This window comes from Apodemus sylvaticus, chromosome 10 (genome assembly GCF_947179515.1).
Source record: "Apodemus sylvaticus chromosome 10, mApoSyl1.1, whole genome shotgun sequence".
NCBI classification, from domain to species: Eukaryota; Metazoa; Chordata; class Mammalia; order Rodentia; family Muridae; genus Apodemus; species Apodemus sylvaticus.
In genome coordinates this window covers 20,530,294-20,555,330 of record NC_067481.1, presented here as the reverse complement: position 1 = coordinate 20,555,330, position 25,037 = coordinate 20,530,294, and the positions used below count along the sequence as shown (strand labels likewise).

Genomic DNA, 25,037 nt, shown 5'->3' with positions numbered 1-25,037 from the left:
GGAACGGGCGACTGGGGGAGGGGGGTGACGAGCCCCGGCTCAGCACCTCGGAGAGCTCCCTCCCCGGCCTTGTTTTGCTCCCGAATCGTTGCCGTGGGAGGGAGCGAAGGGGCAGGCCTTAGGCGTCGAGGCCGAGGGATGGCAGTGAAGAGGACGAAGGGCCCCCAGGGGCAGAGGGCCCAGCGGTGATCCTGCGAGGCGGGCCGGGGCGCCGGGTGGGGTGGGGGGCAGCGGGCGGCGGCAGCAGTGGCCGCACATCTGGATGGAAGCAAGCTTTGTCCAGACCACCATGGCTCTGGGGCTGCCCTCCAAGAAAGCATCTTCCCGCAACGTGATCGTGGAGCGCAGGAACCTGATCACCGTGTGCAGGTGGGCGCCGCTGGCGGTCGGGGTGGGGTGGTTAGAGGGGTTGGAGCAGGCTGAGAAATCTAAGGGTTGAGCATGCCCATGAGGATGCTCTGCAGCCACTGAGAAAAGGCAGGGCAGGGAGGAACGCGCTCTCCTTCCCAGGCCCGGGACCGGGAGGCGGGCTGTAATGATGGTCCTTATTCTTCTTGGCAAAGCCAGGCCTATACCCGGCCTGGGGTTTGGAAGGATGAAGAGAGTTTAATTGGCACTGCAGTTTCCTGTGAGAACCAGGAAGTGACATTGTGTATGAGAGGGGGAGGAGGGAGTATGGCTGGCTCTCTTCCTGGCAGTGGGGGCAGGGTGGGCATAGGGAACTCAATGGGGTTGGGGGGTGGATGTCCTCCAAGTCCCCTCTTGCCACCCCTGGCTGCTAGGCCTCAGAGTGGAGCCTTCCTGAGAGACTTTCCTATACTCAAATCCTCTGTAAAGCAAGGATGTTGTTTCTGGGTAGCAGCAGCCTGTGGCAGGACCAACTGTGCACAAAGGCTCTGAACCCATCCAATGAAGGTCGAGGGCACTACCCCATTGTCGGGAGCAGCCAAGGCCTAATTGCAGACTGGGAGTCCAAGACTGGGAGCCCAATCCCTAAATCCCTGAGGGTGGGGCTGTTGCAGGCCTAGGAAATTTCTCCTATTTCTTGGACACCAGGAAGTAATCCTTCCCACTTCAAGCCTGCAGTGACTCACCCTGCTTGCCCTGCCCTGAGGCCAGAACGCCACCAGCTGTGCAGGCTCTCCCCCAATCCCCCACCTGTCCTTGCCGCTCCCTCTGGGATCTCCATGCCAGCTGCCTTCTCCACCTGCAGCCTCGAAGTCCAACCGGCTCTGCTGCGTCTTGACTCCTAGTGCTCCTGGGTGCAGGACTGAGTTGTCCTTTCTTGCCAGTACCACTTGCATGCACATAAACCTTGGCCCTGTTCCTTCTCCCAGAAATCATGCCCACCTGATGCCCAGTCCCCCATTACCCAGGGTTCCTTTGGATTCTGGACACATACCGAGCCGTGTCGCCTCTGTGTCAGAACATCCATTCCCCAGTGTCTCGAGAGCCTGTGCACATCACCCCTGTAAATGTGCACCTGTGACTTAGCTGGGAGCACATGCCGTTTCTGCCTTCGTATTCTAAACCTGCCAGTGTGGTGTCAAGAGATTTATGCCCTTGGGCCCATACAACCCTGGGATCAAGCTTTGGCTTCAGTGCTTAGCTGGGCAGTCCTGTGGCAATCTCTCATCCATGCTCTGAACCTTTGGTGCTTTTTCTTAGGTTTTGCATCTTAGGTGTAAAAGCCACACCAAAGAATGTGTCGTGGTGTGTCACGTTAGATACCAGTGCCGGGCACATAGAAACAGCTCTATTTCGATGGCACTCTTCTGGTCCCTCTCTTGGCTCTTGGCAATCTAGGTGCATCTTTCTCTTGCCTGCTAGGACAACTGGGCCTTAGAGTGTGTGGGGAAAGGAGAAAGAGCCATCCAACCTGAGAAAGAGAGGTTCAAGGGACTTTGAAGTAGCTCAGAGTGGGGGACAATGGATAGTTTAGGGGCTTGGGGGCATGACAAATTTTCCAAATCCCAAGGGACCCTGCTGCCTCATTACTGTCACGTGGTTGTCCTCCAGCTCCCAGCAGCTCCCTTTAGCAGGCTGCGGGCTCCCCTGGGTCCTGGCCTCCCTGTCTCCATGGTAACCCCAGCAGCTATCCTCCTCCTAACCTGGTCCACACCGTGGGGTTCCTAGAGGCTCTGACCAGCTTTCAGCCCCCCAAAGACAGACAGCAGATGGCTGCCCTGCTCACCAAGCCCCAGGCCTCCTCTGAAGTCTGACCCAGATGACCACAAATTGGTGGTGTGCGGAACAAATGGCCTTTTCCCAGTCGCAGGCTCCTTCCTAACCCAGCCAGCCTTTCTTCCTCACCTGGCCTGTGCCCAGGAATCAATACACTCTCACCTTCGCCCACCCTTGTCTGGGATCTGAACCAAAGCTGAAAGAGGCAAGTGCTGGTATTTCTATTTGTACCAGAGAAAAGAGGCTTTGAATCCAGCAGCCTGCTTCTCCCTAGTACAGTCTAACATTGACCTGTCTGCTCTCAGGCTCTATCCCCTGGTAAGCCCAAAGGAAGGCGATGGGGAGGGCCTCCTGCTTGTGCTGTTTTCTTGAGAGCCTTAGTAGCCAGTGCTTCATGCCTGGAGGCTTTTAAAGTAGATAGCAGAAGGCAGAGGGCAGAGGTCACTCAGAGCTTCAGTACTTGTTTGTATGTTTGATTTATGTACGTACGTATATATGTATTTATTTAAGACAGGGTCTTTCTATGTAGTCCTGGCTGTCCTGGAATACACTACGTAGGCCAAGCAGGCCTGGACTTACAATGATCCTCCTGCCTCTGTCTCTTGAGTGCTGGGATCAGATAAAGCATGTGCCATCATGCCTGACTACCACTTTTTTTTATTTTAAAGATTATGTTTATTTATCAGTTTATTTGTGTGTGAGTGTGGAAGTCACAGGACAGCTGACAAGAGTGTTCTCTCCCCTTCCATCGTGTCGGTCCTGGGGTTGAACTCCAGTCAGTGGGCTGAGGGGCATGTGCTTTTATCCACTGGGAAGGCCCACTGGTCAAGCCTCAGTAATTAGAACAGCCACTAGGAAGCCGTAAGACAGAGCAGAAGGAGCAGAATGGGCCAAATGCTTGCCGCCTCCTAAGTCGCAGACTGATCAGCCTGTCTCTGGAGCCTTACCCTCCCTGTCTGTAATATGGGGCGAATAGTCATAGGAGGATTTATCTCCCGGGGCTGTGGTGAGGGCATGCATATGAAATATAGTTCTGGGCACAGTGCATAGCTTGGTTAAATATGGATAGAATAAAAGCACAGACACAAGTCCCTCCTGTCTCCCAGAGCACCCGGCTCCTGCTCTGTCTCCAGGAGAGCAGTAATGAGATGTTAGGAGCTGCGCATCCTCTCGCTGTTCCGCTCCACTGCATAGGTGGCAAAGGAGACTCTAGCATAAGGATTGTGAAGGGAGCCGGGGGCTGAAGCAGAGCTGCAGAGGCCGTGGGGACTGCTTGGCTCCAACGCCTCACCTGCCTCCTCTGGCTACCTCCCTTCCTGAGGAAGGGACCTGCTGCCAGAGTTCCTTCCCACCCAATGTGCGTCAGAGTCAGACCCACACCCTGTGTTCTGCCCCCACACCCCAAGCTCCACACTGCCTAGCTCTGGGCAGCTGGTGTGTGGGTGGGGCTCGCTAGAAGAGCCAGGAGGAGGGATGCCCCAGAGCCCGGTGTCCACCTGGTCACGATCGCATGCCTACATTCCTGTGTGCAGCTCACACAGTCTGGTACAGGTGACCCCCCTCAGACACCCCCCAAAGCGATGAGAGCTCATTCCAACAATATTGGAAGACTGGGAGCATGGGTCCAAACTGGCTTCTGATGCCTGGTTGACCCTCAGTTCACACGTTTGACAAATGCCACTCGGAAGGGTGGGAGGGACAAAGGGTCTAGGGACTGTCCCCTAGCTCTTGTCTTTCTGCCACCCTCCTCGCATCTCATCAGCCTGGAACCTTCTTCTGTCTAGTTTCACCTCCCTGCCCCCCCCCTCCCGCCCCATCACACCCCTCATGACCCTTTCTCCGCCTGTTCCTCTGACTCCCTTCCTCCTCTACTACCCTGTTTGATCCTCCCTCCGCCTCCCCTCCCCCAACCCTAGGTTCTCTGTGAAAACCTTGCTTGAGAAGTACACAGCAGAACCCATTGATGATTCATCTGAGGAGTTTGTTAATTTCGCAGCCATCTTAGAGCAGATCCTCAGCCACCGATTTAAAGGTAGGCCATCACCTACCCCTTCCAACCCCAGCCTGTGGCTTCCAGCTGCCATCCCCGGCTCTAATATCCTCTATGGATTCCTAAACCCCATCCCTGGTCCAGGGCTCCATTCTGGGCTGTACATAGAAACTAAAGCATGGTGTTGGGAGACTGGGGAGGGTCGTGTGCCCACAGCTCTGTGGCTGTGCAGCCTTCTCTCTGCTGGCATGCGGGGGAGGCTCTGCATGTGTGTACAGTGGCTCAGGCTTATGCAGGCAAGTGATTTGTGACATGGGCCTCTTCCAAACTCCCTGCTATGGCTGAGTCCCCTCCCTGCCCTGGCTCAGCTTGTGCCCCAGCAGGTCCAGTGAGCTGGTTCAGCTCAGATGGACAACGGGGCTTCTGGGACTATATCCGGCTGGCCTGCAGCAAAGTGCCCAACAACTGCGTGAGCAGCATCGAGAACATGGAGAACATTAGCACAGCTCGAGCCAAGGTGAGGGGCCGTGACGGGTCCGTGATGAGGGGTGGGGTGGGGGTGGGGGTGGGGTCGACCCTCCTGATCCCTGCTCCCGACATAGGGGCCTACAGCACTCAGAATGGCGATCATCCCAGAGGGACATAGAGGTCCCTCTGGGACAATTACAGGTGACCATGCTTTTCAGGGCCGGGCGTGGATCCGGGTGGCTCTGATGGAGAAGCGTATGTCAGAATACATCACCACAGCTCTGCGGGACAACCGAACTACCAGGTCAGACCTTTCAGACAGCAGCATGCACATTCATGGCCTAAGCCTTAAGTCCCCACAGTAAGCTTCAATACCTGGACTACAAGTTCCGGCATGCAGTGATAGTTGGATTTCCCCAGATGACACGGTAACTGGACTACAGAGGCCTCAGTCACATGCCATTTTACTTGGCCTTACGCCATGACCTACAACGCATATCCCTGCCAGCTCTGCAAACAAAGGCAGTCACTCTGTTCTTGGGTCCCAGTGTGCAAAGCTTTGGTGCTTAGAGTGGGGCTTGCGGAGAAGTTGGGTCCTGAGGACTGGAGATCACAGGGCAGAATGTGCCCGTGGTGGGGGGAGCTACTGGGGGCCTCCCCCCATGTGATATTTTTTATAATGCATTCTATCCTTAGTCCACTTTATTTCAGAGTAAACTGTCTTTTGGAGACCTCAGTTACTGTATGTGTGGCAAGCACTACAACTAAGATTTACTCCTTGACTTAAAGGATTGAGGTGACCCAGTGCTTTGATAGGCGTTGCTTGGCCTGGAGAACAGAAGAGTGTTTCTTGTTAGGAAACAGGCATTGTAATAGGGGCGGGGTCAGGTGCTAGTTCCAGTGAGGTCGTGAGCTGGAAGGAGTCTCTTCCCTCCGGGAAACGTCTGTAATAAGTGAGCCAGACAGAGAAATCCTGGGTGGAGGAGGCCCCCTGGAGTCTCAGCTTTCTTCTCTCTGCAGACGGTTCTACGACTCCGGAGCCATCATGCTGCGGGAGGAAGCCACTGTCCTCACTGGGATGCTGATTGGCCTCAGCGCCATCGACTTCAGGTGGGGTCTGCTTGGCGGTGGTGAAGGGGGCTTTCTCACCCACAACTGTCCAACGCCCCTCATTCCCTCCCCCGACCCCTGTGGCTCTTCTGTCCCAGCTTCTGTCTAAAGGGCGAAGTTCTGGACGGGAAGACGCCGGTGGTCATCGATTACACGCCCTACCTAAAATTCACCCAAAGGTGAGCAGCCTGGTTATTGCGGTGGGTGAGGAGATGGGTAGCAGAGGGGCGCTGAGTGTCATCCTGGTGTCACTGCCCAAGGGTCAGAGTTGGGGTGCTAGTGGGGCGAGGCGGGGCGGAGCCGGCCCCACCCACTGCTCCCGCTCCTAAGCTACGACTACCTGACGGATGAGGAGGAGAGGCACAGTGCAGAGAGCAGCACCAGCGAGGACAACTCCCCGGAGCACCCCTACCTGCCTCTCGTCACCGATGAAGACAGTTGGTACAACAAGTGGCACAAGATGGAACAGAAGTTTCGCATTGTCTACGCACAGAAGGTGCGCGGGGCGAGGCGCGGGGAGCTGGGCGCGGTGGGGGCAGGGCCGGGGAGAGGGGCTGGGACTCCAGCCGGGAGCCCTTTTGGGCGTCCGGGCTGAGCCGGCGCCCCGCAGGGATACCTGGAGGAGCTGGTGCGTCTGCGCGAGTCGCAGCTGAAGGACCTGGAGGCGGAGAACAGGCGGCTGCAGCTGCAGCTGGAGGAGGCAGCGGCCCAAAATCAGCGGGAGAAGCGGGAGCTGGAAGGCGTGATCCTGGAGCTGCAGGAGCAGCTGTGAGCCCGCCTCCCGCCCCGACCCCTGGGAACCCCAACATGACTCCATTGGATGGGCTCGCTTTCCTGACTGACATCCAGTTCGCATCAGCCCACCCATCCCATCCCCTTTCCCAGTATCCCGTGGTTGCCAAACATTACCTGCTCCCCGCAGCTCCCAATACCCAGCAGCTAGAGACACCAGCCATTCATCACAGGACCTTAGCCTTCAGTTGCATCGTGTGCCACCCCTATTGTTCAGACCTCTGATAGGCATCACCCAGTGACACCATCCCCCACCCCACCCCGCCCAAACTGGAACATTTCTTCCCTGAACCTGACCCAGCTAGTTAGCACAAACCCCAACCCTTCAAGAGTATCCACCCCTTCCACTCTCCCCCCTACATCATCCCAACTGACTCCTAAAGGACTCCATCATGAGTGCAGTAATCCTGGCCACCACAAACACGGCCTTAGTAAGGAGCAGGCCTCAGACTTGGGAGCCTCTTACCTCAAAGATCCTAGGGCCGTAATTCCAGACACCTGCCACCGTCCCTGAGCAGCCGAGATCCCCATTTTTACCACTCAAGTTTCCTTTTCTAAGCCCTGGCCCCACCTTTGCTGAGTCTTGCTTCCCTCTCCCAGCCAGGCCTGATCCCCCTCCCCCTCCCAGGACAGGTCTGATCCCGGGTGACCATGCCCCCCTGGCCCAGGGTTCCAAGGAGTTCACCACACCCCTGGTCAACCAGTGGCCGTCCCTGAGCACACTCAATAGGCCCGAGGGTGCCGGCAACTCCAAGCTCTATCGGAGGTAAGCCTCAACCAAGTCCTGTCCCCCCACCCCAGTCCCAGGAAGCGGGGCCTGGAGCTGCGGGTCACTCCCCAGCACACTTTTCTGTTCTGCTGTAGACACAGCTTCATGAGCACAGAGCCGCTGTCTGCAGAGGCCAGCCTGAGCTCAGACTCCCAGCGCCTGGGAGAGGGCAAGAGAGACGAACCCTGGGGCCCCATCGGTGAGCACACCCGACCCATTCAGAAAAGGGACAGGACTCCCAGTCAGGCTGAGGCTGGACCCCTTATTCTCTCTCGTTCCTATATACACCAATGAGCTTGGGGTTTCAAAAAAAAGTTTAAACTTGGGCTGCAGCTCAAGCTACCTGTACACTTGGTCAGTCTTTGCACTTTGCTGACCCATATTTCCATCTGTAAAATAGGGATATTGGTAAAAAGAACCTCCAGCATGCATGTATGGAGAGGCTTTTCAGTGTCATGACACCCTCACAGGCCTCACCCTCGGGGATTTCTCAGCCCAGTTTGCTCTTCCCACACGCACACTGTCAACTGCCTGCCTGACCAATGTCTCCCCTTTTCTTTGGCTGCCAGGAAGCTCAGAACCCAATTAGTGGCTCCCTCCGAGTGAATGTCCAGGACTTCAACGCATGCACTTGTGTTGACCCTCCCCTGGTCCACCTCGGCTTCTGCCTTCCTAGTTGCCCCCATGCCTGGACCTCCTTTTTTTTTTTTTTTAATATATAGATATATTATACTGTATCAGGTAACTCTGAGACGAGGCAGGCTTTGGACGTGTAACCCACCGCACTGTGCTTGTGACCGTGTATGTCTCCCCCATCAGACTGTGAGCCCCACAAGGGCAGGGACCGTGTCTTCTTGTCCATCCTCTGTATCCCCAGAGTGTGAAGCAGAGCAAATGTTCACTGTGTACTTAATAAATGGACAAAGAGGGGCTGCACCTCAGGGGGAGACAGAGACATAAACTGATGGTTTATGACATGGTGTCTCAAGCCCTGTGCAAGGAATGTTCAATTCAAGTCCTGTGTAAGGAAGGTTTAATTAAAAATGGCAGATGCTCCAGAAGAGGCCATGTCTCCTGGGGGTGACCTGAGTCGCCCCCTTTCTGCCCACCACCGAGGGCCTCCTCCCCACATACACGCAGCCTGCTTGGCCTGGCCTGACCCGCCCTCTCTCCCCAGGGAAGGACCCCACGCCCTCCATGCTGGGCCTCTGCGGCTCCCTGGCCTCCATCCCCAGCTGCAAGTCCCTGGCGAGCTTCAAATCCAACGAATGCCTGGTGAGCGACAGCCCGGAGGGCAGCCCGGCGCTCAGCCCCAGCTGAGGAGCAGCAAGGGTAGAGCCAGCCCCACCCGCCAGGGGCCATGGACAACTGCCACCGTTTGAGTCCCCCAACCCAGGCTGCCCTTCAAGAACATCACCCGCCTAGCCTCGGGTCTCTAGGGAAAGACCACCCAAGCCTCTTTCCCACCTCAGCTTCCTGCCAAGGAGGCGGGAGCTGTGCGGGGAAGTGGTGGGGCCAGGAGGGACACCCAGGTTACAAGCTGGTCAGTCCCCTGAGGAAGCCGCTGAGTTCTGGTGGCTCTGAAGGCTGCCTGGTTCCTTTTGCTCTTCCACATTTGCCTCAGGAGCAGGTGGTCCAGCCCTGGCATTCCTGCTGCCCTGCCTCTGGTCTAACCCTGTGTACCCTCTGAAGTCCCCCTTCCTTGGTACCTATGTGGGGAGAGATTAGGCAAATAAAAACCAGAGGACTTAAGTGGTTTCATCTGTTGGAGAGTTGGGCAGGGCTCCATGACAGGCCTCTTAACCAAGGTAACCATGACAGGAGGAGGTGCCCAGTGGGACCACACGGGGCCAGAATTAAGGGTATGGGCGTGGCAGGAGGGTGCTTCTGTAGATCTGCAGGTGCTTTCTGGATCTGACCCTCTAACATTTCCTTAATCACTCGCAGTGCTCTGAGGGCAGGCCTCAGTGGGTTATATGCCTGCCATTGGCCTGCCCGACTCCACAGTAGCCCGAAACTGTAGCCCCATCAGCTATGCCAGAGCTGGCAAGTGGCCCTGCCCCAGTGACGCCACCTTGGCTTGCCCCAGGGGAGATGGCCCCATATGAAAGGACCTTACTACCACACAGACACCCTGTCACCCCCATCCGTCTGGGTACCCCCTAAGGAGGGAAGCTTTTAAGACAGGGTCTCTGGCTGGCCTGGCGCTCACTATGTAGACCAGGCAGGCTTGGGATCTGCATGCCATCAACTCTCTGGTGCTGGGAGGGATTAAAGGTGTGTGCCACCACGCCTGGAGATGCCAGCTTGTTGTTTTTTGTGAAGCCGGACTTGGCTGTGTAGTCCCAGCTGGCCTGGTATTTGAGGCACTCCTCCTGCTTCAGCCTCCCAAGTGCTGAATAACAGGTGTGGGCCACCCTGACTGGGGACCCCCCCCCCTCCAAGACACCGCAGCCACAGCAATGCAGAGAGATCATCATTTTTAGACAAGAAACGAATGGGGCTGAGAATCCTGCCTGGCCCGAGCTCTCGGCTCCTCGGGGCCAGGCTATAACATAGAGGGGATGGATACAAAGAAGGGTGATCGTCAGATTTGGTCTTGAACTCGGAGGTGGGAGAGCGCGGGCAATTCTAGGAGGGGGAACAGCAGGGATCCAGGTCTGAGGAGACCTGGGGGACAGACTGGGAGGGAAGGCACTTGGCTCAGTCTCCTGTCCCCACTGTGTAAGGGGTGGCTGCTCCCAGCTTTCAGCGGCCTAGAGGCTGCTCCTGGTTTAGCCTCTGAAAGAAGCTTTTGCCAAACTCATAAGTGCTGATCATGATGGCGCAGGAGGGTGCAGCCTTGATGATCCTGGGGAGGAAGCCTGTGACAGGAAGACAGACCATGGTTAGGGGTCCAGGTTCCCTTACATATACAACAGGGACAGATGTCATGTATGTAGTGCATGACACTCACCTGCAAAGAGTCCCCTGGTACCAGATTCAGCCTGGATTCTCCGAAGCAGGAGCCAGGTAGAGTCAACTCTCGGTGGCTTCACTACAGATTCAAGGCCTGGCTCAGTAGGACTTAGGTCAGGCCCCTGCCTACCCTCCCCCCCCACTAGCCCCTGCCTATCCCCGCCCCCCCACTAGCCCCTGCCTACCCTCCCCTCCCCCCCAGCCCCTGCCTGCCCTCCCCCCCCAGCCCCAGCTTACCTTCCCCCCTCACTAGCCCCAGCTTACCCCTCACAGCCTCCACAGCTCCCAGTGACATTTGTCGCTGTGTCTTCACCACATCAAAGGGTAGGGTAAGGGTAGCAGCTACCTGGTCAGGTGAGGAGAGGGCTCAGCTCCATTCCCAGGCCTTCAGAGGGACTGAGGCTTCTCAAGGGCAGCTGAGGGGAGCAGGCAGGCTCCCTGGCAGGCCCTGCTATGTGGAGACCTTCTGGGCATCTCTACTGACTCTCACACAGAGTCCTGTGGGACACCTCTGGTGGCCTTACAATGCAGTCAACTCACCATTCCTGAGATGCCACCAGCCACGAAGCTGACGCCCACCGATGTCTGCTCTTTCGGTCTTAGTCCACCCAGCCAGCTCTTCACCAGCTCATAGTTGAACCAGTACAGAGCTTGGGAAGTAGATGTACACTCGTTAAGTGGGGGAGCCGGGAGGTGGGCTCCAGACTTCCCACTACCCACAGTCACGCCATCCCAGGTGCAGGCTTTGCCTGCTCTGAACCTCCTCAGAACTTAGCTCAGGAAACCCTAGGTCCCTGCTAGACCCGTCCTTATACAATGAGGGACCCAGGGCTCAGGAAAGTGATGTGACTTCACAGCCATTTTAGTAACAAAGGAGGGACTTGGCTAAACATTACCTCAGGCCCTGACCCGGGTGCCTACCTGAGAAGGGTACGTCTCGAAGAGCTGTGGGACCCCAGCCCAGCCACAGTGAGCGCCAGCCTCCCTGAGCCACCGCAGCCTGCACGCGGGTAGCCAGTTCGCGGTAAGACACGTGCTGAGCCTGCAGCTTGGTCCGCACAAGCTCCAAGGGGCTGACCACGGTCACAGTGCCCACTGGGGAGGAGAGGGTTGGTAAGACAGTGGAAGGAGATCAGTCAGGCTGCAGATGCCATGCATTAAAACCCAGCTCTTGCCCCAGGGTCTGAGAGTTTAACATACTCCCGCGCTCCCAGGCTAGCCGAGGCTGGGCCTGGGCGCCAGGAGGGACAGAGGAAGGTCAAGGGCCAGCTGTGCTTACTTCGGGCGAGGGCACCAGCCACCATGGGTGCGTAGAGGTCAGAGGTCAAGGACTGACCACATAGGAAAGTCCTGAGTTGGTCATAAGCAGTGAAGTAGAGGGCGGTAGCTGGTACAGTCATCACCCTGGGAGTAAGAACAGAGCGGGAAGACCACTTAAGGGCTCCCAAACCTTCCAAGCACCTCCTTCCCCACCAGGCCAATAGGAGTCTCAGGAAGGAAACACCCCAAGACTGGAATACTCACAAGGTGGCTGGGAGGCCGCTCCACAGGGTCCTAGTGCCCTCATGCCTCGCGATCTTCACAAAGGCATCCTGAGCAAGCCAGCAGGAGCCCAGGGCACAGAAGACAGACGTGAGAAGGTATGCGGTGGGCTGGCCCAGCCTCTGCCCAGTCTGAGAAGAGCCACTTAGCTCTACATACACAGCACCCCCCCCCCCCGTTTGGTTCTAGGTGGACTCCTAGTCACCCCTCAAACCTTAAGGAGGAGCCGAGTGGTGGCACACACTTGTAATCCCAGCCCTCTGGGAGGCAGAGACAGGCGGATTTCTGAGTTCTCTGTAGGCCAGCCTGGTCTACAGAGTGAGTTCCAGGACAGCCAGGGCTATACAGAGAAACCCTGTCTCGAAAAAATCAAATCCAAAAAAAAAAAAAACCTTAAGGGGGGGCCTGGATGTTGGTGCTGCACATCTTTAGTCCCAGCACTCGGGAGGCGGAGGCAGGTGGATCGCCAGGAATTTGAGGCCAGCCTGGTCTGTTACATTGAAGAACCCTATCCCCCACCACCCCCAAAACACAAACAGAAACAAACAAAAAACACCACCAAGCCAGGCTGTGGTGGCCCACGCCTGTAATCCCAGCACTCTGGGAGGCAGAGGCAGGAGGATTTCTGAGTTCGAGGCCAGCCTGGTCTACAGAGTGAGTTCCAGGACAGCCAGGGCTATACAGAGAAACCCTGTCTCGAAAAACCAAATCCAAAAAAAGCAAGCAAACAAAAAACCAAGAAAACAAAACCTCAAGGAGAGACCGGGTGCGATTCAGCAGTAAAGCACCCAACTAGTGTATATTAAGCTACTAGGTCCTGGTTTTGACCAAAAAGCTTTCTGAAGGAATGGCCTCCCCAGTTGTCTTTAGTCCTCACATCGCAGCCTTGCCAGATCGAGTCCCTCAGGGACACACTGATGCTGCTCCTTACCAAGGTGCCGGTGAACCGAGTGGGATCCTGAAACCAGGTGGCACAGCGGGTACCATTTGGGCAGAGGTACAGGGGCTCCAGGACCCCATTGCAGTACAGGAGGCACTTCCCTGGGGATTGCAGAGCAGAGGGTGCTGGGAAAGGGAACGGACATTAGGATGGGAGGGCCTGAAGCCTTGCTGGGTGACACTGCTGGGTGACTATGTGGCTACCTGTGTGGGGCAGGAAGCTAATGGGGCCTCAGAGTAGGTACTGTCTATGACCGTGGGTACCCTGGGGACTCTAGGGACACTCAAAACTTCTTCCCTGGGCCCTCCCAGGGACCTGGGGCTTGGAGCACTCACATTTGGTATAGGAGAGACTCCAGAATCTGGAGGGAGTTGTCAGTTCTGAAACACAAATCAGCCCTGGTGGTCAGGAGTGCCACCTCCCCCACCGGAACCCCATTTCTGGGAGGATCCTTATTCTGTCTGGCAGCTCCCCTCACTCGCTCCGGTCAGACTCCAGGTTCTGGTACTCACCGCTGGCTGCCGAGGGTCTCTGAGACTGAAGGCGGACCTTCACCACATCCAGGGGTGTCACTGGGGAAGGAGGTAGGTCTGAAGGTGCCTTCAGGACACCACTCACGCTCTTCCTCATCAGAACCAGATTGCCTCCAACCTCTAGCCCACATTAACCCCCCAGCTGCCCACACCCCATCTCCCCAGGTCTTACTGAAGAGGGAGGTGACCACAGCCCCAGCTCCTGAGGCCACCATTTGCTGAAGGGGGCTAATGCCCCCAGGATCCTGATCATCCATCTCGGGAGTTTCAATCCTGAAAACACACCACAGTCAAAGCGAGCTTAATTAACCCCTGACAAGAAAGGCCTGGGAGTGGTGGGGGCAAGCATGAGGTGAGGTGTTCTGGGACTTCAACAACAGCGCACTCAGGGCTCATCCAGAGGCTGCCTCTATAATCTTTGAAATCTAGAAATGTGCTCACTTTGCCGAGGGGAAACTAAGGCTCAAGGGTTGCCCTGACCTTCAAGGTTACGTCATACGTTTGGAAAGAAGCTAGAATAGCCGTTGGCCAAAGACAGTGATGGCCATTTATTTCCTCAGCCACATGCTTACTAGGTTCCTCCGGACCACAGAGGCCGAAAGACCAAAGCACCTGAGCCCTTCCACCCAACATCTGGGCGGACACATGAGCGCCCCGGGCGAGGAGAGGTCGGGTCGGGCGAAGAGAGAAACGTGTAAACAAATCTGCTGATAGGGAGGACGGTCCATCTTCCTTCCCAAGATTGCTGGTCCTCCCCCACACTGCCTGCCCGGGGCCAGACAGGACAGGCCATGCGGCCTGGATGGGAGGACATTCTCTCTCTGCTTTCTCTCTCTTAAATACAAGCCGCGAAAACGGAAGCAAAGACCCAGCAACAAACCCTTTCCCGAGACTCGGCCGCACTCCATGCCCAAGCCCAGCAATGGGGTTCACGGAGAGGCCCACCCCTTCCCGCAGCCTCGATTCGCCTCCCAGCCGGGACCCTCGGAGAACCCACTCCAGTCCCGGCCCGCCCACCTGGCTCCGAGCCGGTTCTTGCGCCGCGCCACGCCAGGGGCCTGGCGGGCCCATAGCGGCTCCGCGGCCGGTGCAGGGTCCGCGCGTGCCCGCTTCGCACAGCGGCCGCCCGGGAGAGCGGTGGGGCTGGCCCCGCCCCCAGAAGGCTAAGCCCCGCCCCGTGGCCGACCGGCCGCGCGCACGGAGTGCAACGAGGTCCGCCCACTCGCGGCCCTCCCCCTTCCACCCGAGTCCCGCCCTTGCGCCGCGCGGCCGCGTGGGCGGGTCCCCGCGGCCCCGCGCTCCTGGTAGCCCGCAGGTCAAGGTCGCCGACCGGACGGCGCTTGCTCCTGGCTCCAGTAGCTCTTCTCGGCCCGCGCCCCGTAGGAGCGCCACCCGGGGAGTCCGGACCTGCGATCGCTGGAACTTTCCAGACCTCTTGGGTATTGCTGCCCCGCGTCCTTTACAAGGCAGCCGCCTAGAGGGTCTATTTTTCAAGGTCGTCAGACTATGGGACAGCAATAGCAAACATTACCCACTTAGCTTCGTGGCGGGAGTTTACAGTTTATGGCGAGCGTGTTGAGGAACTACCATCCTCTTCATTTACGGATGATGAAACGGGGTTGCAACCCCGGAACGCTCCATGAACTGCAGGACAGCGGTGTTACCCAACTTGCAACCTGGGCCAGGCGAGGTGGGGCGCTGGGTAAATATGCAGGACCTCTTTGGGCCGAGGACTCCGGGAAAACACAGAGCGTAGAGCAGGGAAGAAAACCAGTGTTTCGCAACAGATCTTAGACTGTTACCACGTTTAAAACTGAAAAGTTTTTATTATTTTTTTTTCGAGACGATCTTTGTAACCTTGTCTGGCATAGAGCTCCCAATGGAGGCCAGAATGGCCTCTACCAAAACTTTTCATAGTAGGTTATTACTGACGTAGGTGCCCCCATTTTACAGAAAATGAACCGGACTCAAGTTAAAACTTGTGCCGCTGGCTTTCCCGGTGCCGAGTGCGTGCAGGCAGCGCTGTTTCGGCCCCAGGTCAGCACCCCATCGCCCGCCTCGCCTCTAAGCCTTCCACGTTAACTCGGTGTTTGGACTAACGGAAACTGCAACACGCGGTGTGAGCCGGCTCCTTTAAGAAGAATGGGCCGCGGCTTTGACGTCACTACCTTCTCCGCCCCTCGGTCCCCAACTGGTTGCGAACCGTGCTGGAGCCGCCCAGCCAGCCGGCTAGCACGTGGATTCCAAGGGGCCAACCATCACTTTACCCTGAGAAAAGCCTTTCCGCACTTCCACGGCTCGGAACCTCCGGCTTTGGGGGCGGAGTGAGAGCAAACCGGCGAGCTGAGGCCGGAGAGTCACGAGCTGAGTATGGCCTGGGCTACACAGTAGACTATGCCTTATCCTCTCACCCCAAACCTGGCTTAAAGGTGACACAAAAGTCGGTTCATTAGCTGTCGGTTAAGTTGGGAACCCAGCGCCTCCTAAGGTCCTTTCGACCTCAAAGTAAATGTTTTACTCAGTTTCAGAGCAGAGAGATTATTTTTCTGTTCTGTAGAGGAGAAAACTGAAGGCCCTGTGTACAATTCTCTCTGTGTGTCTCTCTGTCTCTCCCTCCCTTTTTTTTTGGTAGGTATAGAATAGAGTTTATTCAGAGTAGGGGATGGGAGTTAGTGGTAGAGAGAGGTAGAGAGAGAGAGAGAATAGAGAGAGAGAATAGAGAGAGTGAGAGAGTGGAAGCTGGCCATGACCACGTGGAGAGGGGAAGAGCCCCAGGGGCAGAAAGGTTAGAGTGTGGGAGGGCGGAGAGCAAAAAGAGCCTCTCCCTCCCTTTTATGATTTGGGGTTTGGTTTTGTTTTCCATTTGTTTTGAAACAGCGTCTCAGATAGCCCAGGCTAACCTCAAACTCCATGTTTAGGCAAGGATTACCTTGAACTCCTGCCTCCCAGATGCTGAGATTACAGGCACGAAAGACCATAAACCAGCAGTAATTAATTCTTTCCCCACCTCGTTGCCCCAACTTCCAGTTTACAGATGAGAAAAGAGTTCCCTGAAGTCACTCAAAAGGATCTGCTGTTCTCAACGAGGTAGGTCACCCTGCCCCAGCTACACCCGGACTCCAGTTACTGGCTTGCCATGTGTGCAGTCTGCAGGGGTTGTCCCTGAGTAATGCGAGGTGAGTCAAGAAACTTGACAGACTTTAGCAAAGCCCAGGTGTTGGCTGGAGCCGCGAGCCTGGAGGAGCCAATGACTGTTTGCCTGGCTGACTGGGAGCCACTCTGGGTCTGGTGAGGGGCCCCGGAGGCAGCATGTGGCCATCATTGAGAAGAAAAGACCCAAGCAATCACTTGGCACTGAGGTGGCTGAGAAGGGTAGCAGCAGATGGAGTGAACTAGTATGCCCGGCCAGGAGGGGACACCTCCAGCCTACATCCCCAAGCCTGTGGAGGCCTTTAAAGGTTGGAGGCAGAACTTCAGTCCGAGGTCACCATCTAAGCAACACTGACCAAGGCCAACACTGTCACCATCTGGTGGAGCCTTCCAGAGGTGAAGAGCCAGAGCTTCTGTCCAGCCATGGAGTTCTGCCCCACCCTCCCAAGAGAAATCCGAATTTCAGGGGCAGAAAGGGCTGACCAGTGGAACCAGGGAGGGAAGGGTGGCAACGCCAGAGAGAAATGGAAAAAAGTGGACCGGAATCACGGTGATGCTCTGTGACTTTTAGAACAGAGGCCACAATCACGTATTTGTTTGTTTTGGTGTTTTGAGACAGGTTCTTCCCGGGCAGTGGTAGCACACAGTTTTGATCCCAGCACTTGGGAGGCAGAGGCAGGTGGATTTCTGAGTTCGAGGCCAGCCTGGTCTATAGAGTGAGTTCCCGGACAGCCAGGGCTACACAGAGAAACCCTGTCTTGAAAAACAAAAAAACAAACAAACAAACAAACAAAAGTATAAAGTTGCTTTTGTTTATTTTATCTTGCTTTATTTTGAGAGAGGGGAGGGAATTTCAATAGGTAGACTAGGCTAGCCTAGAAGTCACTTTGCCAACCAGGCTAGACCTGAACTCTCTGAGGGTCTGTCTGCTGCTGCTTCCTCTTAGTGCTGGAACTAAAGGCGTGCTCTACCATGTCCAGCCCCAAAGGATGCCTTTGTCTTGAAATGTAAGGCAAATGTCCACCTAAGTGTTACAGCATGCGCTTAGCAAGGCCCTGGGTTCAATCCCCAGCATCACCAAACAAACAAACAAACAAGCAAGCAAAATGTCACTATCCAGCTTAGCTCCGCTGGCAACAGGCTTTCCTGGCTTTCTCCCTCCCACATGGTGGCCTGAGTAGCTGTGGTGTGAGTGGCTGAATCCCCCACTGCTTCATTTGAGAGACCCTACCTCAAATGTGGCCTGCAGAGAGATTCACCCCCAGAGGGCCCTGAAGAAGACCTTCCAGAATTGGCTTCTATTGTGGCTTCCAGCGTGCTGACTGTAAGACTGTGGGTTTATGAGTGTCTTGTGCCAGGCCGTTTAGAGACATGCAATAACTATCAGCACTCTAAAGGTCTAAACTCTGACCCAGCCAAGCCACTTAATCCCTTCTGGCCAACTGATTTCACAAGAACAAAATGACAGAGTTGTCCTTCATCAAAGCCTGTTTGCATCAGCCAAAGAACCAGAATGCTAAGAGCATGATGGGACGACGCGGGACAATCAACCTCACGCGCAGTGAAAGGGAGTCTGAAGTCTGCATCCTGATATAAAACAATATGGAAGGTAAAACGTTGCTGGGGGAACATGGCTCAGTAATGGGGTGCTTGCCTCAAAGCACACTCGAAGTCCTACGTTCATCCCCAGCATGGAAACCAGAAAGTTGAACAGCAGCATACCAGACACTGGCTCTTAACAGGAACAGCACCGCCCCCTAGGGGACACTTCTGAAAGCGGCTTGTGCCGCTCCGCTCTGGATTATCAGAAATGCCCTGTTTAGAAATGTCCTGTAGTTCTGATACTACATGAACTTTCAACAACAACAAAAACTGACATCGCTAAGTTTTCCTTTTTCAGGACAGTTAGAAGCATGAAAAACTTATTAATAGTTATGAGCTGCCGATGACAACTTCATCCCAAATTTTGGTGTGTGTATTTGTGTGCAGTGTGTATGTGTGCAGTGTGTGTGTGTGTGTGTGTGTGTGTGTAGGTCAGGGGTCAAACAAGGATGTTGTTCCCCAAGTACTGTCTATGGTTTTTTTTGTTTTGTTTTGTTTTTTGAGAGGTTATCTTACTAATCTGGGACTTGCCAATGTAGTCCAGGCTAATTAGCCAGTGATGCCCAGGGCCCTGCCGTCTCCATCTCCCTCGCACTGAGGGTATGTATGCCACAATGCTCAGCTGTGGAGGATACTGGGGATCAAACTCAGGTACCCATGCTTGCAAAGATAGTAGTTTATCAACTGAGCTATCTCCCCAGTCCCTACTCCCAAATCCTTTTTTTTTAAAGATTATATTATTTCTTATGTATATTTTGCCTGCATGTGTGTGTGTGCTACATGCATGCCTGGTGTCCACACATGTCAGAAGGGGGCTCTGATTTCCCTAGGACTAAAGCTACTGATGTGAGGCACCACATGGTTGCTGGGAACAGAAACCAGGTCTTCTGCAAGAATAAAAAGGACTTTAACTGCAGATCCAACTTTCCAGTGCCCCCACATCATTAATTTTTTTTCAGTGTTGGAGAGATGGCTCAGGGGTTAAGAGCACTGGCTGCTCTTCCAGAGGAACAGAGTTCAATTCTCAGCTCCCTGTGGCAGCTCACAACATCTGTAAATCCAGTCCCAGGGGATCTGACACCTTCTGGCCTCCATGAACACTGTACACCTATGGATTGATATGCATAAATAAAACAAATGTTTTAATTTTAATGAAAATACGATTGCTCTTCATTTTCTAGAAATAAAACCACTATGGACCCTAGGAAAACTTTATCTTTTTCCTTAACATTACAGCTTGAACTTTGTTCTGGTTTCTAAGTGTTATGTGTAGGAAGTCAAGTCCACAGGACTTAGGTTTTTTGAGACAGGGTTTCTCTGTGTAGCTCTGGCTGTCCTGGAACTCCCTCTGTAGACCAGGCTGGCCTGGAACTCAGAAATCCACCTGCCTCTGCCTCCCAAGTGCTGGGATTACAGGTGTGTACCACCACACCTGGCTGGACCTAGGAATTTCTTGTGGGTTTGATTTTGGGGTTGGGGAGAGGAAGACAGGGTAGCTCAGAACTTGCTATGGAGCTGAAACTGGCCTTGAGTTCCTGATCCTCCTCTTCCTCCCTGAATTTCTGGGATTGTAGGCAGATGATCCCACATCTAACAGTTTACTGCAGAATGTTAAAGGTGATCTAGATGTAGGGATTACCAAAAGCAGGCTCTGGAGCCTGGAGTGCTGAGGGCCCTTCCCTGTCCCACAATGCCCAGTGCTCTAGAAACGGCAAGTCCATTGTTCTGAGAGCTTTCATTTGCCATAAACAAGGCCTCTGGAATAAAGTGCGGTGGGGGGGGGGGACTGACGACACTGGCTGTACCTACCACAAAGGTTGGTGTTAAAGATTCCAGGTGTGCTTACTGGCAAGGCTACTGTGCTGAAGATTACGGTCAGTATTAGCAGAACACAATTGCTGTTCTGGTTGGTTTGGCTGTTTGAGGTTTGTTTTCATTTGTTGGCTTTTGAGACCTGGTTGTCAAAGGCTGGCCTCAGACTCTCTGTATAACTTATCTTGAGCTCCTAATCCTCCTGCCTCAGCCTCCCCAGTGCTGGGATTTACAGGCACAAGTCACCCCATATGGCTAAGACCCTACTTTTTACAAACACTAAAATAGGGTGAGCCAGTAGCCTACCTGATGGGTGGCAGAAAGCCTGATGCGTGGACAGACACAGGTTTCTTCCCTAACTGGTTGACCCCGTCTCCTTTTGAGGCTTCCTTCACCATGGCTAGATCTCTAACCTCTTCTTCCCTTCTGTACCAAACTGCTCCCAGGATCCCCCACTAAGCTACAGACCCTCAGTTTCTTCAGCTTAATCAACTTCCCCAACACTGGCGCTCCAGAGAGACCCCGCTCCCTTCTTGGGGGGCCGTTAAGGTCTCAGGGGAGAAAGGTGGCCTCGGGGGAGAAAGGTGGCTACGCTTGTGACCTGAGCAGGTGTCCTGTGTGGGCAGCTCCTGGCCTCTTTCCTCCATCCTTGCAGCCTTCTCTTCTCTCTGGACTCCTGGTGACTCTGCTGCAGTCTGGGAAGGCTGGCTTCCTTGCCTGGGTCCCCTCCCATTGCTTTGGAGACAGAGCATCAGGTTAGTCATAGGAGCCCTGTGATGTCCTAAAACAAAAACAAAAAACAAAAAACAAAAAAACAAAAAAACAAAAAAAAAAGAAGAAAGAAAGAAAAAGAAAAAGAAATCCCCTCTGCTTTTAATACACCATTTTACAAGATTTCTTCATATCCATTATCCTATTTGAACTTCACATGTGGAGGGTGTGCCGAGGGTGTTGTGGGCTCATTCCAGTAAGGAGGAAACTGAACTGGGAGGGAAGTGGGGGGTGGGAGGAGTTAAGTAGCATTGTGTGTAACAATTTCCCGAGTTGCAACTTTCTGGAGGCTCCCTAAAACTCAGGAAGTTTTACAGTAAGGCTCCTTAAGGCACAGGAAGACCCAGAGATATATCAGATTCACAAAACTCCCTCCCTCCCTAAGATCAAATAAGCAGTGGGGGGGGGGGGAGAGGGAAGGGGGGAAGAGGAGGAGGGGAGGAGGAGATTCTGAGCTGTCAAACTGCTTTTAAGAGGTCTATGGCTCCAGCTTTTGTGAGTCACCGCCCATGCTGGGGCAGGCTTTTATTGACGCTGCTGTGTCAGCCACAGTTATCGGTGACTCCTACAAACCCAGTGGTTTTCCAAGATGTATTTCGGTGGTATTAATTTGACTTGTCATGGGTTCCCTGTTCAGGGGGAGTAGATGTTTCTTCGTGTCACCCCAAGAATAGTGTCCCACAACAAAAATGAGGCCTGGACAGTACATGCCTGGGCAAATATGAGCTGAGAGGACTGGTGTGTGGCCCCTGCACCGGATGCTGAGACAATTGAAGCCGGTCCAGTCTGGTCCCTGTGAAGACGGAGCATCCCCAGGGGAAATCCTGACGGGGCCACCTCTCCCTGTGTGGTCTGGGGTGGGGTACCTCCTCGCTGTAGTGGTGGTCACACACACCCCGTGATGATGAGAGGAAGTTTAAATAAGGCCTCACGAGCTGAGGATGAGATGTCTGTGGAGGGAATCCAAAGACAGCCACCATCCTCTACTTGGTACGGGGTGGCGTGCCTCCTTGAGTACAGAGATGTCCCCGAAACAGCTGAAGGAGTTAAAGAAATATATTAAAGTCCCTGAAAGTAGCACATACAAGAGGCGACGGCCCTGGTGGCAGTCATGTGATCGCTGCTATGGACATTCAACTGAGGCTCAGCTGCCTTCCCAGAAGGGAGTCACAGCAGAAGGACAGGCAGTCATTAACGTCTACACTGGCTTCAGATGTGTGAAAAATAAAGCCAGAAGTCGTGGTGAGTGAGATTAGGCTGTTGGCCTAATGCTTACAGCCAGAGGACTAACGGTGAAAGAAAGAAAGATTACTTTATGCTAAAGAGCCTTTACTAGGATCCAAAAAGGTGGAACTTAAAAAAAAAAAAAAAAGCCGGGCGGTGGTGGCGCACGCCTGTGATCCCAGCACTCTGGGAGGCAGAGGCAGGTGGATTTCTGAGTTCGAGGCCAGCCTGGTCTACAGAGTGAGTTCCAGGACAGCCAGGACTACACAGAGAAACCCTGTCTCGGAAAAACACAAATCCAAAAAACAAAAACAAACAAACAAAAAGTTGGTGAAGGGGCTTTAAAAGAGAGGATTGGGGGTTAAGGGAGTGTGGCACGGCAGTGTGGGGGAAGGGGGTGCCCAGGCAGGCCCTTGTCCAGGCACCTCTTCCCCCTGAGGGACCACACACACACAGGCATGGTATAGAATAGAGTTTATTCAGGGTAGAGGATGGGAACTAGTGGTAGAGAAAGGCAGAGAGAGAAAGAGAGTAGAGAGTAGAGAAGTGGAGTGGAGGTCGGCCATGACCACGTGGAGAGAGGGGAGGGGAGGAGAGCCCAAGGGGCAGAGAGGTGAGAGTGGGATGGAAGAGAGCTAAGAGAGAGCAAAGAGAGAGAGAGAGGAGGGGCAAGCAGCCCCTTTTATAGTGGGCCAGGTCTAGGGGCGGGGCATACCTGGCTGTTGCCAGGTAGGTGTGGGGTGGAGCTTAGACAGAACACCAACAGTTGGAGCTTACGGGACCAATCGGATGATGAATTGAGATCCTGTCAACCTGCAACACACAGAAAGCATGGAAGATCCTGGCTAGGCACGCCGACTGAGGCAACAGTGAAGTAGCCTAATGCAGGACGGAGTGGGAGTCAAAACAGTTCTTGGTCTCTCAAAGGCTCGAGTGGAAAGAGCCTGAAACAAACCGGGGAAAGCTCAGTAGCAGCCTGGCTCATGAGGCTGTAGGGTGTGGAGTGTCCGGTTAGGGTTTCTGTCACTGCAACAGGAACACCCAGAACCCCTGTGCCTGTGGCGCACGCCTGTAATCCCAGCACTCGGGAGGCAGAGGCAGGCAGATTTCTGAGTTCGAGGCCAGCCTGGTCTACAGAGTGAGTTCTAGGACAGCTGGGGCTACAGAGAGAAACCCTATCTTGAAATAAAACAAAACAACAACAACAACAGCAACACCCAAAAGAACACCAGGGCTAAAGTGAGTTGGGGAGGAAAGGGTTAAGTCGGTTTACACTTCCATATCAATGTTCATCACCAAAGGAAGTCAGGCCAGGAACTCAAGCAGGGCAGGAGGAACCAGGAGCCAGGCACTGGGGAGCAGCCATGGAGGGTGCTGCTTACTGGCTTCCTTGGAGTGGCTTGCTCATCCTGATTTGTTTGTTTGTTTGCTTTTTTGTTTTTGGTTTTTTCGAGACATGGTTTCTCTGTGTAGCCCTGGCTGTCCTGGAACTCACTCTGTAGACCAGGCTGGCCTCGAACTCAGAAATCCACCTGCCTCTGCCTCCCAAGTGCTGGGATTACAGGAGTGCGCCACCGCCTGGCCATCCTGATTTTTTTTAATTGGATTATTTATCTATATTTCAAATGTTATGCCCTTTCCTGGTTTCTGCTCTGCAAACCCGCTACCCCATCCCCCCTTACCCTGCTTCTATAAGGGTGCTCCCAAACCCACTCCCACCTCACCCCTCCCATTCCTCTCCAGGACCGACAGTTCAGACAGAGCACCACCCACAATGACTAATTGTCACCCCATCAATCACTAATTAACAGGATGCCCTGGTGGCAGTGGGTGGCAGCTGCAGCTGGGTACAACTTTGATCCCTGCACTAGGGAGGCAGAGGCAGGTGGATCTCTGTGAGTTTGAGGGTAGCCAAACAGCTTGGAACAGAGCTCAGTCCAAGATAGCCAGAGCTACACAAAGGAAGCCTATCTTGTAAAACAACAAAAACAAGAGAGAGGGAGAGGAGAGGAGGGAGAGGAGAGGGAGGCCATAGAGGGAGAGGGAGGGGGAGAAGGAGAAGGGAAGGGAGAGAAGGGAAGGGAGGGAAGGGAAAGGAGGGAGGAGAGGGAGGAGAGGGAGGAGAGGGAGGAGAGGGAGGAGAGGGAGGAGAGGGAGATCCTACAGACCTGCCTACTGCCGGCATTTTGGAGCATTTTCTCAATGGATTTTCTCTCCTCTCAGACGACTTAAGCTTGTGTTGTTTGTCATAAATCCGGCCAGCATAGAGAGGCAGACAGCTTCATCTGTATAACCTAAGAAAAATCAGTCCCTGGTGGACTGGCTCACGGGAGCCATTTGGGACACTTGATTATGGCCTGCTGAGGTTCCTATAAACATCAGGTTCCTTGGGAGATAAGGAAGGAAGGACAGGTGTTATTAAGAGAATTAGGAGGTACTTGGTGCCCAGTTCCCTGGGCCTGATGGGTCTGTGTTTAAAGGAGAATTAAAACACTGGTTGAGGGCTGGAGAGATGGCTCAGCGATTAAGAGCACCAACTGCTATTCTGACGAAGGTCCTGAGCACAAATCCCAGCAGCCACACGGTGGCTCACAACCATCTGTAATGAGGTCTGACACCCTCTTCTGGAGTGTCTGAGGACAGCGGCAGTGTACTTAGATATACTAAATAAATAAATCCTTTTTTTTAAGTTGTTGTTGGTTTTTTTTTTTGGATTTGGTTTTTTTTCGAGACAGGGTTTCTCTGAAACTGGAACTGAAACTCACTCTGTAGACTAGGCTGGCCTCGAACTCAGAAATCCACCTGCCTCTGCTCCCAGAGTGCTGGGTTTACAGGCATGCCACCACCGCCCGGCAATAAATCTTTTTTTTTTTTTTACATTAGTATATGTAAGTACACTGTGGCTGTCTTTAGTCTTTAGATACACCAGAAGAGGACATCAGATTTCATTATGGATGGTTGTGAGCCACCATGTGGTTGCTGGGATTTGAACTCAGGACCTCTGGAGGAGCAGTCAGTGCTCTTAACTTTTGAGCCATCTCTCCAGCCCAATCTTTTTTTTTTTTTTTTTTTTTTTTTTTGGTTTTTGGATTTGGTTTTTTTCGAGACAGGGTTTCTCTGTGTAGCCCTGGCTGTCCTGGAACTCACTCTGTAGACCAGGCTGGCCTCGAACTCAGAAATCCGCCTGCCTCT

The 25,037-nt window shown here is 54.1% G+C and overlaps 2 protein-coding genes across 12 annotated transcripts; one reads left to right on the top strand and one right to left on the bottom strand.

Moving 5' to 3' along the window:
- The first annotated feature begins 203 nt into the window (after nucleotides 1-203).
- On the top strand, nucleotides 204-9,065 carry Rundc3a (RUN domain containing 3A). Of its 6 annotated transcripts, none has more exons than XM_052194997.1 (11): nucleotides 204-369; nucleotides 4,101-4,216; nucleotides 4,543-4,691; nucleotides 4,861-4,946; nucleotides 5,663-5,752; nucleotides 5,851-5,931; nucleotides 6,083-6,248; nucleotides 6,363-6,520; nucleotides 7,173-7,310; nucleotides 7,409-7,512; nucleotides 8,491-9,065. In XM_052194997.1, the coding sequence occupies exons 1-11, from the start codon at nucleotides 263-265 to the stop codon at nucleotides 8,631-8,633; spliced, it is 1,338 nt and encodes a 445-aa protein (XP_052050957.1). In that variant the 5' UTR covers nucleotides 204-262; the 3' UTR covers nucleotides 8,634-9,065. The 6 variants fall into 6 exon arrangements, with proteins under 6 accessions (XP_052050957.1, XP_052050953.1, XP_052050952.1 ...); XM_052194993.1 differs by having other exon boundaries at nucleotides 217-369; nucleotides 4,558-4,691; XM_052194992.1 differs by having other exon boundaries at nucleotides 217-369; nucleotides 4,555-4,691.
- A 711-nt stretch (nucleotides 9,066-9,776) lies between these two features.
- Nucleotides 9,777-14,437, bottom strand: Slc25a39 (solute carrier family 25 member 39). Of its 6 annotated transcripts, none has more exons than XM_052194998.1 (12): nucleotides 14,304-14,437; nucleotides 13,459-13,559; nucleotides 13,266-13,325; nucleotides 13,089-13,133; nucleotides 12,745-12,878; nucleotides 11,796-11,863; nucleotides 11,551-11,675; nucleotides 11,193-11,366; nucleotides 10,812-10,921; nucleotides 10,536-10,617; nucleotides 10,270-10,365; nucleotides 9,777-10,177 (listed from the first exon to the last, which is right to left on the bottom strand). In XM_052194998.1, the coding sequence occupies exons 2-12, from the start codon at nucleotides 13,541-13,543 to the stop codon at nucleotides 10,062-10,064; spliced, it is 1,095 nt and encodes a 364-aa protein (XP_052050958.1). In that variant the 5' UTR covers nucleotides 13,544-13,559; nucleotides 14,304-14,437; the 3' UTR covers nucleotides 9,777-10,061. The 6 variants fall into 6 exon arrangements, with proteins under 6 accessions (XP_052050958.1, XP_052050960.1, XP_052050962.1 ...); XM_052195000.1 differs by having other exon boundaries at nucleotides 12,745-12,854; XM_052195002.1 differs by having other exon boundaries at nucleotides 10,270-10,350; nucleotides 12,745-12,854; nucleotides 14,304-14,436.
- Nucleotides 14,438-25,037: the final 10,600 nt, after the last annotated feature.